Source organism: Scardinius erythrophthalmus (assembly GCF_964197995.2).
Source record: "Scardinius erythrophthalmus genome assembly, chromosome: 18".
Lineage (NCBI taxonomy): Eukaryota > Metazoa > Chordata > Actinopteri > Cypriniformes > Leuciscidae > Scardinius > Scardinius erythrophthalmus.
The window spans coordinates 14446291-14459961 of NC_138238.1; the positions used below are offsets into that span (position 1 = coordinate 14446291).

Consider the following 13671-nt stretch of genomic DNA (forward strand, 5'->3'; position numbering starts at 1 on the left):
GAATCATATTGAGGGGGAAAAGAATGTAAAACCAAAACAGCTTATCTTTCTTAGAGGAAAAAAGGCACATTTAAAAAAAAATAAAAAATAAGTACCTTTAAACAAATCAGTTCCCCATGTCATATATAGTCTTTCAAGTCTCTCATTGAAGCTTTTAATAAATATAAGGCTCAGACTATGATATGCATTTAATTTCAAGTATAATTACAATGTAAGGTGAAGCAAGCATAATAGAGCATCTTGTCAGTCTTTGTGTGTAATGTGTGCATACAAAACTCTCTTCAACAAACTGAGAGAAGTGCTAAAAATGTGCTTATGTTCAATTTAAACAACATCGCCAACATACCCTTAATATAAGGTTGGTGGGGAAAGTGAATCTGAACTGAAAAGATGATTGAAACGCAAAATATGGAGGACAGGCAGTCTTTATTGGAAATGGGGTGGGGAGAATACAAAAACCAAAATAAAATATAATAACAATAATTATAATAATAATAATAATAAAAACAGTACAAGACAGGAAGATGGAGGGGAGGAATGACAGCGAGATGTGGACAGGTGTGGTCGGGGAACAGAGCGGGTGGGACAGTGTAGGTGGGTGTGTGTGCGCGTTTGCACGCGAGGCTGAAGTTAGGAATTTAAAGAGCTCTTACACTCCGCCTTTATGGCACCACAGTTAATGGGCACAAAGGGGCGGCGCGCGGCCCGGCGCAGCCTGATGAGATCGCGGCACATGTGACGCGCCAGCTTGGTGAGGCGCGTGGCCTGCAGGAGGAAAGCCTGCTTGGTCTTCATTGAGGATTTGGGGCTGCCGCTGTTCCTCATTGGAACCATGTGAGAAGACTGACGGGCGCCGTGGCCACGAGAACGAATCTCCTATGGAGAGACAGACGAGGAAATTAAGGATAGATATAGGAAAAACAATGTAAAGTGGGATAGTGATAAAACAACAGAAAGCGAGAGGGAGAATATAATGGCTTTCTTAAAATTAAATTCTGTCATTAATTGCTCACCCTGAAACCCGTCAGACTTTTGTTCATCTACGGAACACAAATTAAGATCTTTTTGATGAAATCTGAGAGATTTCTGTCCCTCCATTGACAGCTACACAACTTCCACTTTGAGGCTTCAAAAAGTTCAAAAAGAAATCAATGTTTATATGGGAATAAATGCCTAAATTCAATCTGTTCATCAAATAAAGCGATCATGTCCCTTCTGAAAATTTGGACTAAACCACTCAATTCATATGGATTAGTTTTACAATCTTTTTATGAACTTTTTTGAAGCGTCAAAGTGTCACTTGCGTAGCTGTCAATGGAGGGACAGAAAGCTCTCAGATTTCCAAAGATGAGCGACAGTCTTACGGGTTAGGAATGACATGAAGGTGAGTAATTAATGACAGAATTTTCATTGTTGGGTGAACTAACCCTTTAAATTCTGAGATGGGACAATCCTCCAGATGTCTATCTGACCTTGGTTCATTTGAAACCAGGATAAACATGTTTTTTCGCCGACCACAATGTTTTTTTGCAGTGAATTATTGGCTCCCAAGATGAATATCAATTATTTTATATGATGATGACACTATGGTAACACTTTTCAAAATGGTTATATACAAACAAAGAAAAATTATTCGACTTTCCCATTCATTAATTTAGGCTAATGTTCATTTTCTATATTACAAATACATTAACATTTCAAGTTGCATAATTTAATATTTTATGAACAAACATGAAATAATGAACAGTAGAATAGCAGGGTAATAAACATTAACCAAGTATTTTACTCGGCTCGCTGAAATATTCCCCTGTGTTGAAACATGATCCCTATACAAACACTACCGTTCAAAAGTATAAGGGCAATAAGAATAAATTTTTTTATGGTTTTGAAAGTCGTCTTTAATGCTTATCAAGACTGCCTTTATTTGAAAAAAAAAATTGAAAAATATTTTGATATACTTTTTTATTTTTTTATGTAAATTTAGTCCTGTGATGGCAAAGCTGAATTGTCAGCAGTCATTACTGAAATCTTTGGCGTCACATTATGGGTTGGAGAAGAAAGAAAAAAAATGTATTACGATTCTCTCTTCAATGGTTCTGAGACTATCAGAAAGATGAAAGGTAGTAAGTAGTTTCATTTTTTTTTTATCGAAGATGAGCGATGGCATTATGGTGTGTGCTCTAGAAACAGCCATAGTCTGCTTTCCGCCAATTTCACACACTCAAAAACCCTCAAACAAGTATTTATATGAAATAGAAGGGCACTCGCGGGCTTCATTGCACACGAAATGCACTAAAGAAACGTGGGCTTTGCCTAATGTTACGCTAAAATTAACAGACTCGTCCGCCAGTATTTCATTGTTTTCCCTTTTAAATGGATTGTTTTCCCCTCAATGCAGTAGGCCTATATATATTCAAAACACAAATCTCACTTACTAACAGACGGCTGCTTTCATGTGCTCAAGTGCGCTTTGTGAAGAGCGCTCATGTCATGCGGCTGTGTGCGACTGCGTGTTTAAGTGGTTAAACACTTGCATCTCAAAAGGCTTTTATGAGGCGATCGGATCGTGAGGTGCTTAAAGACTCCCACCCTTACCTAATATGCAGATTTCATATTCTTATCAATGTGGAAACCATGATACTTTGTTTTTAGGATTCTTTTATAAATAGAAAGTTCAAAAGAACAGCGTTTATTTGAACTAGAAGTCTTTTGTAATATTGTAAATGTCTTTACTGTCGCTTTTGATCAATTGAATACTTTTTTACTTTTTTACAATTTAATACTACATATTTAATCCTTGCTGGGTAAATATACTTTCTTTCAAAAAAATACTTACTGACCCCAAACTTTTGAACAGTTTATATACTGTATGCACCTCAATGCAGATCCAAACTGAGAGCAGTACTTACATTGGGTGCAGGGCTTGGAGGCGTTTTTTCCTCTACCCCCTCAGCTCTGCTTGGCATCTTCAGGCCACCATACTTTTTCCAGTACATCCAGCAGGATACACACAGGCGACACTGCATGTTTGGAGGACCCCAAGAGTACCACTGAGCAGACTGTACACCTGTCAACAGAGAAGAATGCAGGTCTAACTATGCCTTGTGAGTCATGCTGTCTAGGAAAAAAAGGAACACTTAAAGGGTTAGTTCAACCAAAAATGAAAATTATGTCATTAATGACTCACCCTCATGTCGTTCCAAGCCCGTAAGACCTCCGTTCTTTCTCGGAACACAGTTTAAGATATTTTAGATTTAGTCCGAGAGCTCTCTGTTCCTCCATTGAAAGTCAATGGACGGCATACTGTTCACCTCCAGAAAGGCAATACAGACATCATCAAAGTAGTCCATGTGACATCAGTGGCTCAATCTTAAGTTTATCAAGCGACGAGAATACTTTATGTGCGCAAAAAGTAAACTAAACTAAAATAACGACTTTATTCCACTTTTCATTTCCTTCTCTCTGGGCCTCGAGCTATTTCACGTAGTGTTTTTGCGCAGCGCGTCTGTGTTGTACGTCACACGTAGGCTCACTATTGGCCGACGCTGGTCATGTGTGATGCGTGTGACGTACAACACAGACGCGCTACGCAAAAACACTACGTGAACTCACTCGTGGCCTAGAGAGAAGGAAATGAATAGTGGAATAAAGTCGTTATTTTTGTTTACTTTTTGCGCACAAAAAGTATTCTCTTCACTTTATAAACTTAAGATTGAGCCACTGATGTCACATGGACTACTTTGATGATGTCTGTATTGCCTTTCTGAACGTGAACAGTATGCCGTCCATTGACTTTCAATGGAGGAACAGAAAGCTCTCGGACTAAATCTAAAATATCTTAAACTGTGTTCCGAAGATGAACGGAGGTCTTACGGGCTTGGAACGACATGAGGGTGAGTCATTAATGACATAATTTTCATTTTTGGGTGAACTAACCCTTTAACTTTCATGGAAACCTAATTGCAAACAGAAAAGAAATATAACGCGATGTCCTACAACACAATGAAAGGATTAGCTGTCGAGAGGGATTTAAATCCTTTTATGCTCCCCAATTTGAGTTCATTACTAAAAAGCAATATTGACCCAGACTAATCATTGCAGATCGCATGGATTGTGATGCGGAAGCTTTGATTGATCAGATTGGAAGATAAAAGGGTGAAAATGCAGTATCCAGCCCCATTGATTACAGGAGGCGTGACATGTCCTTCGGGAAAAGCAGTGAATTGATTGGATGGCTGTGTTGACTGTAATTAGGCGAAGAGGGTCCTTACTCACCAAAACAGCTCTCACATGCGCGTCCGCCTCCGGCTGTGTGGAAACTGCCTGTGCCGGCTGCACCGTTCACAGTTGCCATTTTGCCGTTACTGACGGAGATCTGGTTAGGGTTGGGTTTATTGCTGTGAGAAGAAAAGCAAATTACATTTCACACTATAATCTTTTACAGCAGGTTTATAAACATGCAAAATCGAAACCTGAGCGCAAGTGATCACTGGAGATGCATTTGAGAGAGACTGATCCTAATATCAGACGTAAACAGGACTATTTAAATCATGCGAATGGTGTGTACAGGTCTTTGAAATGCTGATGTTTTAAAGATGTCCACACTCACTATGTGGGGATGTAGACTTGCTTCAGCTTGCTTTCTGCTTCAGCTGCCTTCAGTCGTTTCTGTACAAAGTCATAAACATTCAGCACTAAGCGAGATCGAGAACAGTCAGAGCAAACAGAGAAAGAGATTTCCAGATTATTAGTGTTTCTTCTATTAAAAGTACAGCAAAACGTTTTCAAGCATTTAAGCGCCGCTCACCTGCTGAACGTATCTGTCTGTGGTTTTCCACATGTAATAATACTCAATGATGCTGGTCAGTGACTTCCAAGGAAGCTGAAATAAAACAGGTCATTTAAAATGTCAGAAGATACAGCTCATCTTGTCTTAATTCGTTAAATAGGTGGAATTCATGAAATATTTAGTCTGAGCATGATATGTCTGGAATCACATGCAGACACGCATGATTATTCATGAGCACCTGCTGAGCGCAAGAAAACGTGCATGAAACGGTCGCAAAGAATTTAAGAAATCTTAATTTAAAGCTGGCTGAGCCCCCACTTTTGGCCCGCATCTATGCGAGGGTGAGCGGAGCATAAAAATGAACACAAAGGTGTTCTGTGCCGACAGCTGGTGTTATGAAGAACATTTAGATTAACATCCTGAGGTGCTGCTATGTATTTTTAGTTGCTGGTTTCTCTGCCTATATACCTAAAGCCTTCGGTTTTTGAACCCGGTAATGAATAAGGATGAGAATCATTAGAGTACAGTTCTTCTCTATGAATCCAGGTTCTCCTTAACTGTTATGCTTTACAAAAATGACAATTAAAATATTTTTAAGTTTTATAAAACAATGACATTACAAATGTTTAATCAAAAAATTAAGAGGAAATGTCACTTTTTTTATACATTGTGAGACAATCACTGAAAACTATTTTTTTATCTTTAGTAAATTTCATTCTGTAAATGAGGTGACAACATGCATTTTGGTAGGTTGTCAGAGTGTTAAAAAGGTATAATAGCTTATTACTACAGTTTAACACAATTTCATGAGTAATTATACAACAATTAGGCCGCTTGAACTTTAATGCTATATACCCTGTGAAACTTCTAATCCACTTGTACAGAATTAATGCAGAATCAGCCAGACAAGCTAGATTCTGTATTTGAACCCTGCAGGGGTGATGATAAATGTTCAACATCATCCATTTCTATCCATTAATCACAGCACAAATCGATCACTATCAATGACTGCTTTAAGACAGAAAGGGAAAGGGAAAACCTGACATTTAAACCACCCTAACAAGTCCATCTCTAATGGACTATTTGGTGTTTGTGAACCAGTAGTTCTTATTGTGTGCAACAAAGTGGCTCAGTAGAAGAGCAGTTGTTTTTCATTCCATCTTGAGAAGTAAAGCCCCAGAGTAAAAATCCAATTTCTCAGTGCAATAGAAAACAGCTTTTCCTTGTGTTCACACCTCAATACCAAAGCTTTCACTCCATTCCCTACACAAATAAGTACTCTTGTCTCTGAATGAGCAGATCAAATGTTCTCAGTTAGGTCAAGAAGTAACACACTCCAGATCCAATCCTTTCAGCTGCTCCAATCTTCCCATCGCTTCAGCCGAATATCATGTCTTCACCTAATCTCTGCTGCAACTCCTCCATCCTATCATTTGAAGTGACATTCTTTGCTTTTGCTCCTCTACACTGTATCTTTTTTTCAACAGTTTATCTCGCCTCTGGCCCGCCTATATCAGATACACCGATGTGATTGGTGCAGCTCGGCTACAAGGGAATAGTTAATAAGCATCGTTACTCAATGCCAGAGTGACTCGCTGAGCAAATTCAAATTGTGCTCTCGCGAGAACTCTGGATTTCCAGGGTAATTCTACGCCACCTTAAAGTAACATTAAAACCGAGCATGTATTTCCATCTGTTGTAAACAGTCAAATACAGCATCCAATCAAATTACCTCAAGTTTGCAGTCAAAACTGACTGCATCCACGCCAGCAATGTGCATATGATAGGTTGCGTGCATAGTATGCTGCCTTAGCAAATCGAGCTACATTACTGCCGTTCTTGGCTGTGTGTAGAGATCGATTTATGACTCGAGCTTTCGGTCGATACAAAACATACCATGTGTGAGTTATTGTTTTTAATGTTGCTAGTATATTATACAAACAAGAATGCAATTTTCCCCAAATATCCACACATTGAAAGTTACATTGATTTTATACAACAGTTCAACAAACAAAAGGGTAATATTAAGTGCTGTACATTTTAGATCCAGTATTGTCAGTTTGTTTTGTACTATTTTGCAACAAAATAAGTTCCAATGAAAGCCACAGCAGAGCTGCAACACACAGCGGTGTTCGTGAACGAATCTGTGGCTTTGAATGAATTGAGGATCAATGATTAGTTAGCAAGAAAAAAAAAAAAAAGAGCATTTTGCTATATTTATACTCTGTATTACATCTTCATTATATTTTTACTTAACCTGTTAGTGATGTCTTCATTATTTAATGTATGTTTGAATAAATCTGTTGTGAAAACAATTACAGTTTATTGTCGTTTAAATGTTTATATTTCACCAACAAACTGGAATTGTGTGTTAAAACCACTTATATAAAAACTGCCTTATGTGCAATTTAAATGTTTGTACAGCTCAGTATTAGCTATTTGAATGTTTTGAAAAATAAAAGTTTTTCAAAAACTTCCTGGTGAAACATTAAAGTAGACTAGTGTGATCAAGAGAGCACATTTTTTTCATATTTCATTTAATATTGTGAAAATTATTCATAAATAATGCTTTTTTAACTCAAAAAATTAGATGCCTACTCTCAATAAATGAGGCCTACAATTAACCCTCAGAGGTCGGAGATCACGCCGGCGTGATCTGCTCGCTTTTTTCCTTATGAGTTGAATTGAGACCCCAAATACTCTTTTGACTTTGATTTTATAAAACAAGTTTCATACATCAATCGATTCTGTTAAATGTGTATTATTTTTGTGTATACTCACAATAAAAACAAAACGTTGTGCTTTTTGCCAAATAAAGAAAAATAATCACGAAGCGAGTTCTGCCTTCTCTCTGTCCGTGTAGTCCATTCTGAAACGCATCCGAAAATGAATCATAACTCAGCGAATACTTCTCACACAGGCACGTGAGATATGTCTTTATGAAGCTTGAAATCTCCTCTTTTAAATGAAGTAATTTATATAAAAAACAAATGTTTTTAACTCATGTAATCCCTTTGAAAGCAAGGAGAGGTACCGTTTTTCCTTCTCCCTTCATTATCTCTAAATGAGCTGCAGCCGCCCCGCCCCCGGCGCGATTCACATGTAAATAGTTTACCTGATCTAGTATGCATCGCATACGCCCCCCGATCAATGCCATAAAAACACAGTTTGTTCATCAGACTTCAGACTGATAGTTCATCGCGTTTTGAGTATGACACGCTTCTCCGGTAATAAAGACTCCCTTCAGATGATTCTGGACAGCGAGGAAGAATGCACCTTTTCCTCAGAGGACGAACGGCAGCATTTTGAAGAGCGAATTCCGCCGAGAACACAATTTCAGAGTAAGTTTTACTTAAAAGTCTTTTGTCTTTTATTTTTCGTGTTCGCATTTATGAGGAAAAAACAATATTACGTGACAGTTCTCCATTATGGACGCGAGCGCTCTAAAAAAAGCACTAAAAGACTTTCAAACTTTCACAGAGACCTCAAAACAGAAAGTACAAATCCTTTCTTTAAAACGAATTTCATTTTGTATCAATTGTATCTTAATTTTAATAATTTTTTCATTAACAAATTTCCTGGATTTAAAGTAAATATAGGCTAGCAATCACAACATAAGGTGCTTGAACTGGAGATCATCATGAACCAGACCGTAGCCTATACTCGCCTCACATGTCTAAAAAATGTGAAATATATTTACAGAAAGCTGGTTCTAAACAAACCATCCAAAACACTAGCCTACTGCGAAGATCGCGAGTCAATAGCCTATCGTCAACTTCATCTTTGCCAGAAGTTAAATTTAAATCGCGTGTGTGAATGAATGATGATGTTTTAGCAAACTGAATTGCTACTGAGATGAGTAAAAATCGACTGAAATATGAATACATAGATAAAATGTAGGCCTATAATCTTTTTTTTTTTTTTTTTACAAAGAAAGAGTACACTTGAAATATTGTTGAAATTGTAATTATTGTTGTAATTGTAACCTTTTTAATAAAATAGCAAAACATATTTACAAGATAGATGTAAGCAAAATCTTAAATGGTCAATATAAGTCTTCTAAATATATCTGTTGTTCTTGTATTGTGGCTCAGTCAGTTTCACACCTGAGTGAATGGCTCATCATTATGCAAAGTGGGTGGGACACTGTAATCTAAGGTGTAAACTACTCCTCCCCCTCGCATATTGGCTTTCCAAGCAAAACCTGTTTTACATCAATTTAAATCAATGTATGGTTTTATGTGAACGATAAAGCAAGACTATTTTCACATAATTTTGAAGAAAAAACACTAGGCGAGGACATCCATTTGTCAAAAGTCTTATTGACACATATTTACTATGTGTTTTGTGGCCTTATTTCAGAATTTTTATTTTTTATTTTTTTCAATAACCACGCATAAACATTATTCTCTCAAAAATGAAAACATGTACATACACATGGCTCACATATTATGGTAGCCCTGTTTGTGCTTTATAGAGTGAATTTACACCTTTGCCATTAATATGTTTATAAGCAACTGAAAAAAGCACAAATGTCAGGGCATGTCAGAACATCTCAAGGGCCCCAAAAACAGCCCAGACCCCAGAGGGTTAATCAGATGCAAATAGAAATATAAAACCAGTCCTAATTGAAAGAAAACAAGTTGACAAAAAGATTGAATCCAATATTGGGTGATAATATAGCATAACAAGTGATTTATAAGCTGTTTTTTTATAGGCCAGTCAATTCTGACCGGGGACACCACAAGTGTTATAGGGTTTTGAACACAACCTGAGGGTTAAAATATAAAACATTCCAAATTGTAATAATATTTCACATTACTTTTTTGTACAGTAGTGTGAAAAAGATTTTTTAAACTTAAAAAATAAAATAAAGATTATTGGAGCAAGTTTTACAAGAAAATACTATTTCAGTCTTTCCACTTCAAAATGTCAAGTAATTCAATGTGTTACTTGGCATTTTTTTGTAATTATTTGTCAGATTTACTAGCAATTACTTTTTTCGTGTGTTTAAAATGTAACAAATCTCTAATAAGAATTTTTTTGGACAGATTCAGAATAATTTGAAAAACAAATGATGCATTAGTGAATGAATTCTTCCCCCAACACAACTTTCTGTGCATACTCACAAAGTCTTGCCGGATATCGTTAAAGTCTTTGCCGTATTTCTCCAGCGCCTCCTCGAACAAGTTTGCCTCTGACGAGCTCCACTCTTCCATCTCATCCCGGCACAGCACGGGCCCTCCTTGAGGAACGAGCACGCTCAGAGCACTGGACAGGTCATAACCGTGCCGATGCAGGGTGTCCATAGCATGGAACTTAAAGAGAACCAGATAGGGAAAGAATTAATCAGGCTTTACACATCTCCAGTGGATATGCCGAGACAGATGGTGCTGATGGGATGGGTACCAGTGTGATGTCTCGTGAGGCTGCTGCGGCACTCATGTGTAAGCTGGGCTGTCTGACGGAGCTGCTGCAGTCCAAAGCTCGAGCAAAAGTACCAACCGCTCTGCACACAGATCACCAGATTCATCATGCAAATTTGATGAAAAAAAATGACACAGTTTCCAGTATCTTCTATAGCAGTGGTTCTCAACTGGCAGGTCACGACCCAAAAAACGGGTTGCATATAAAAACGATCCAAATGTTTGGTGCAAATTTATCAATACAGATTTTATTCCAATTCACAAGCTCAATTCAATTTGTGTATATTTCAGTTATAGTATCAATTTTGCCTCCAAGAATCGATACTGGGATCAGTCAAATGAAGATTGTGATTAATCCGATAATGAAATCCCTCCTCCCGCTTTTTTTTCAGCCCTATTAATTAAAGTTGCTTTGCAGAGACTCGCCATGTTAGGCAGAGTCCAAAAAGTTGGAATGTTTAATCTCTTACTCAAAAGCCATGAACAAAACAATACAGGGTTTAAAAAAAAAAACGTGATTCAATACATGGACGAACATGGTTTGCGTCAATCACAATGTGTTTTGTGCAAAGATTTACAGGCTTGAAACCATCAAAATTCAAAAGACATTTAGAAACCAAACAAACTGTATAGACAAACCAATTGTTTTTTTGTTTGTTTTTTTAAAGAAAACTAATCATCAATATATAATTAATGTAATATTACTTATATTTTAGTGTTTGATTTTATAGACATTTGTGTACTACTTTAGAATTTTGTCCAAATGTAAAATCTTCACCTTGAAGAAAAACAGTTAAGAACCACTGTTTGAAAGGGCACTGATTCATTGTGATGCGTTGAATTATTAATATGGCATGGATCAAATGTAGAAAGCATCTAAAGACATACCGAGCAACCACAAGAAACTGGTCAATCTGTTTGTTGGTCAGTGGACACTCTGGGTCCCACATCTTCATCTCCATTTTAGACTGGTCTCTGTCATCAGGTTCTCCTAAAGAGAAATTTTCTTTCATCAGAGCTGGCTGTGTGAAACCAGTGGGTAAAATCTGCCATTGACAAATCTGTCAAGACAACCAGGCAACATGTTCCCGTGGCAACGATGGGAATTAACACGTAAATCAAACCTGCCGTTCGGTAATGAAGGAAGACAGCCTGCTTAGCAAGATCATGAAGAATGATGATGATGACAGGTATTATCATCATCAGCCCAACAGCCTGTCATTAGAATAAAGAGCAAGGCACTTAATCCTGCGTTGTGTAAATGCTGAACTATGAATCGTTTTGGATGAGAGAAAAAAAAAAAAAAAAAAAAAAAGTACCCAAAACGGGAAGGTCAGAATCCATGGGTTCAGATCAAATCTCATTTCTTACAGTTTAACTATATCATTTAAAAAGTTGACGCACTGTATTAATCTAAAACCTAGACTAAATCTAAATCTAGAACTGAAAAGTGCTTCGCTCACACTGGCCTCTCATTAAAGATAATAGGAGCTGTCGACTGGACACTGGACAAGTTTGTGAAAGTGGAGCAGGGTCACAGACTTACAGTTGGAGTCAAAGTGGGGATCACAGACTGACAGAAGAGCAATTTCACACTTGACTGGTGGAACACGGCGATACTGTAAATGAGAAGTTTTTCTTGTGATGCAGCGGTGCTCACGATCCAAACTCATTGTGACATTTTGACACTGCAAATAAGCAACACAACAACCCAACGAGACTACTATTTCCACAGGGAACAAACAGCTCAAACACAAAATAATCCCCTCCCAGTCCCCAAACAAAAGCTGCTTTTCCACCGGTGGGCTGAACGTTTCAAAGAACGTTAAGGTACGGTTCCAGTTATGTTCCCACTTGAGCCTGGTACAGCACGGCACAATTACAAACCGTTCTCGGTCCAGAGTTCTTAGTACGGTTGGCTAATCACGCTGAACCGTCATGGTAAAATGCATGTAGTGACGTCGCCACTCATGACTGGTCACTTGTTTGTTGCCAGGCTACCAGTTTCTCTCCAGCTGTCTAGGCGTGTTAAGAGACGTAAACCCAAATTAATAATACAATTAAAAGAAATATCTGATGATCCTAAATAACGCGGTCACCATTTAAATCTCATATTGTCTATAAACTCTTGCGTTACCAAGGCAATGACTGACATATTTGTATTACATTCCAATCAGCTCCATTGCCAGGCCCACAGTGGAACATGAAACCATATCCGGCAGGGCCAGATCGGCACCGTTAAGCAACAAGAACAGTTTGGTCCGACGGTGGAAAAGCAGCTAAAGATACCTTCCAAAAAAAAAAAAAAAAATGCATTGAGTCTCAATGTAACTCATTCTGAAATCTAGTCTGGTTTAAAGGCCCAGATACACCAAACTGGCATTGAAGAACTAGCGGACTGTGATTTTGCCTCAGGTCAGGTTAAAAAGTTGTGCTTGAACACACGAGGACTACAGAACAACAGCATGTACATTTTGGCTTGTGTAAAAGGAAATAACTCTCCATATCAGCAGGGGGCAGTAGACTGTATTCGTCATTCAAAAAGGGAAATTGGAAGAGCTAGGACTGCAAACATACAACGCAGCGTTTGCATGCCATTGTTTGCACCCGTCTCGCTCACTACAGATGGTTTTCGTAATATAGCTTTTTCAAATATTTCTGAAAATTGCAAATGGCACTGGTGTTGTTTTCATTCGTTGTTTGCTTGCTTTGTCACTGAACAGTTCAACCTTCTGAATCGACCAAAGAGCCACCGATGGGGATCCAACATCGGTAAAGTGTCTCAGCCTTAAGGATGTCTTCACACAGTCTGATTTCACCCCTGTTCCCCAGCAGGATTCATTTCACATTTTACTTTTAGGATGGATCGCTTTCATGGCAAAACATTTTTTTTTCCAAGAAGCTGCATCTGCCATGGCATGTTTATTTACACAAATTGTTAAATGCTACTCAAAGTTGGCATACGTGTATTTTCACAACAATTGCATAATGTTGCATAATGTAAATAGGCTACATAACATATATAAAAAAATCTAAATTCATTACAGAGCAGAACTGCAATATGGCAAATCATTATCAACATTATTGTTGATTATTTCTCTTGATTCTGTAATAATGATTATTAATATTGATTAAAATAATACATTAACCTTTGGGGGCTCAAGCCCTTGCCCTTTTTTCAAAATTAATCAAAAGTGCCCCTTATCAACAATAATACTGTGGTCAATAAAACAAAATGCATTTGAATCTTACTATGACAATGTGTATGAAAATGTAATGAATTGTTCAAATGCCAAGAAAAATTCCTGTTTATTTTTACGCATCTGCCACTAGACAGTTTGAGGCGTCGTTGCCATAGCACATTGCTACGGCACAGAGCATTGCTTTGGACTTGACTGACAGACTGGCATTCTGACGCCATGGGCTTGCAAACCCCTATTCACCCATTTTTTTCTT

The 13671-nt window shown here is 37.7% G+C and overlaps 1 protein-coding gene across 1 annotated transcript in view; it reads right to left on the reverse strand.

The window, feature by feature from the left end:
• Positions 1-13671, reverse strand: part of mta3 (metastasis associated 1 family, member 3) — a 37011-nt gene that overhangs the window by 13699 nt on the left and 9641 nt on the right. The window contains exons 7-14 of the mRNA XM_081393097.1: positions 11104-11206; positions 10199-10298; positions 9919-10107; positions 4808-4882; positions 4610-4668; positions 4276-4397; positions 2910-3067; positions 654-876 (exon numbers count right to left, since the gene is read on the reverse strand). Coding sequence (XP_081249223.1) covers positions 654-876; positions 2910-3067; positions 4276-4397; positions 4610-4668; positions 4808-4882; positions 9919-10107; positions 10199-10298; positions 11104-11206 — 1029 coding nt within the window. The remainder of the gene's footprint in view (positions 1-653; positions 877-2909; positions 3068-4275; positions 4398-4609; positions 4669-4807; positions 4883-9918; positions 10108-10198; positions 10299-11103; positions 11207-13671) is intronic.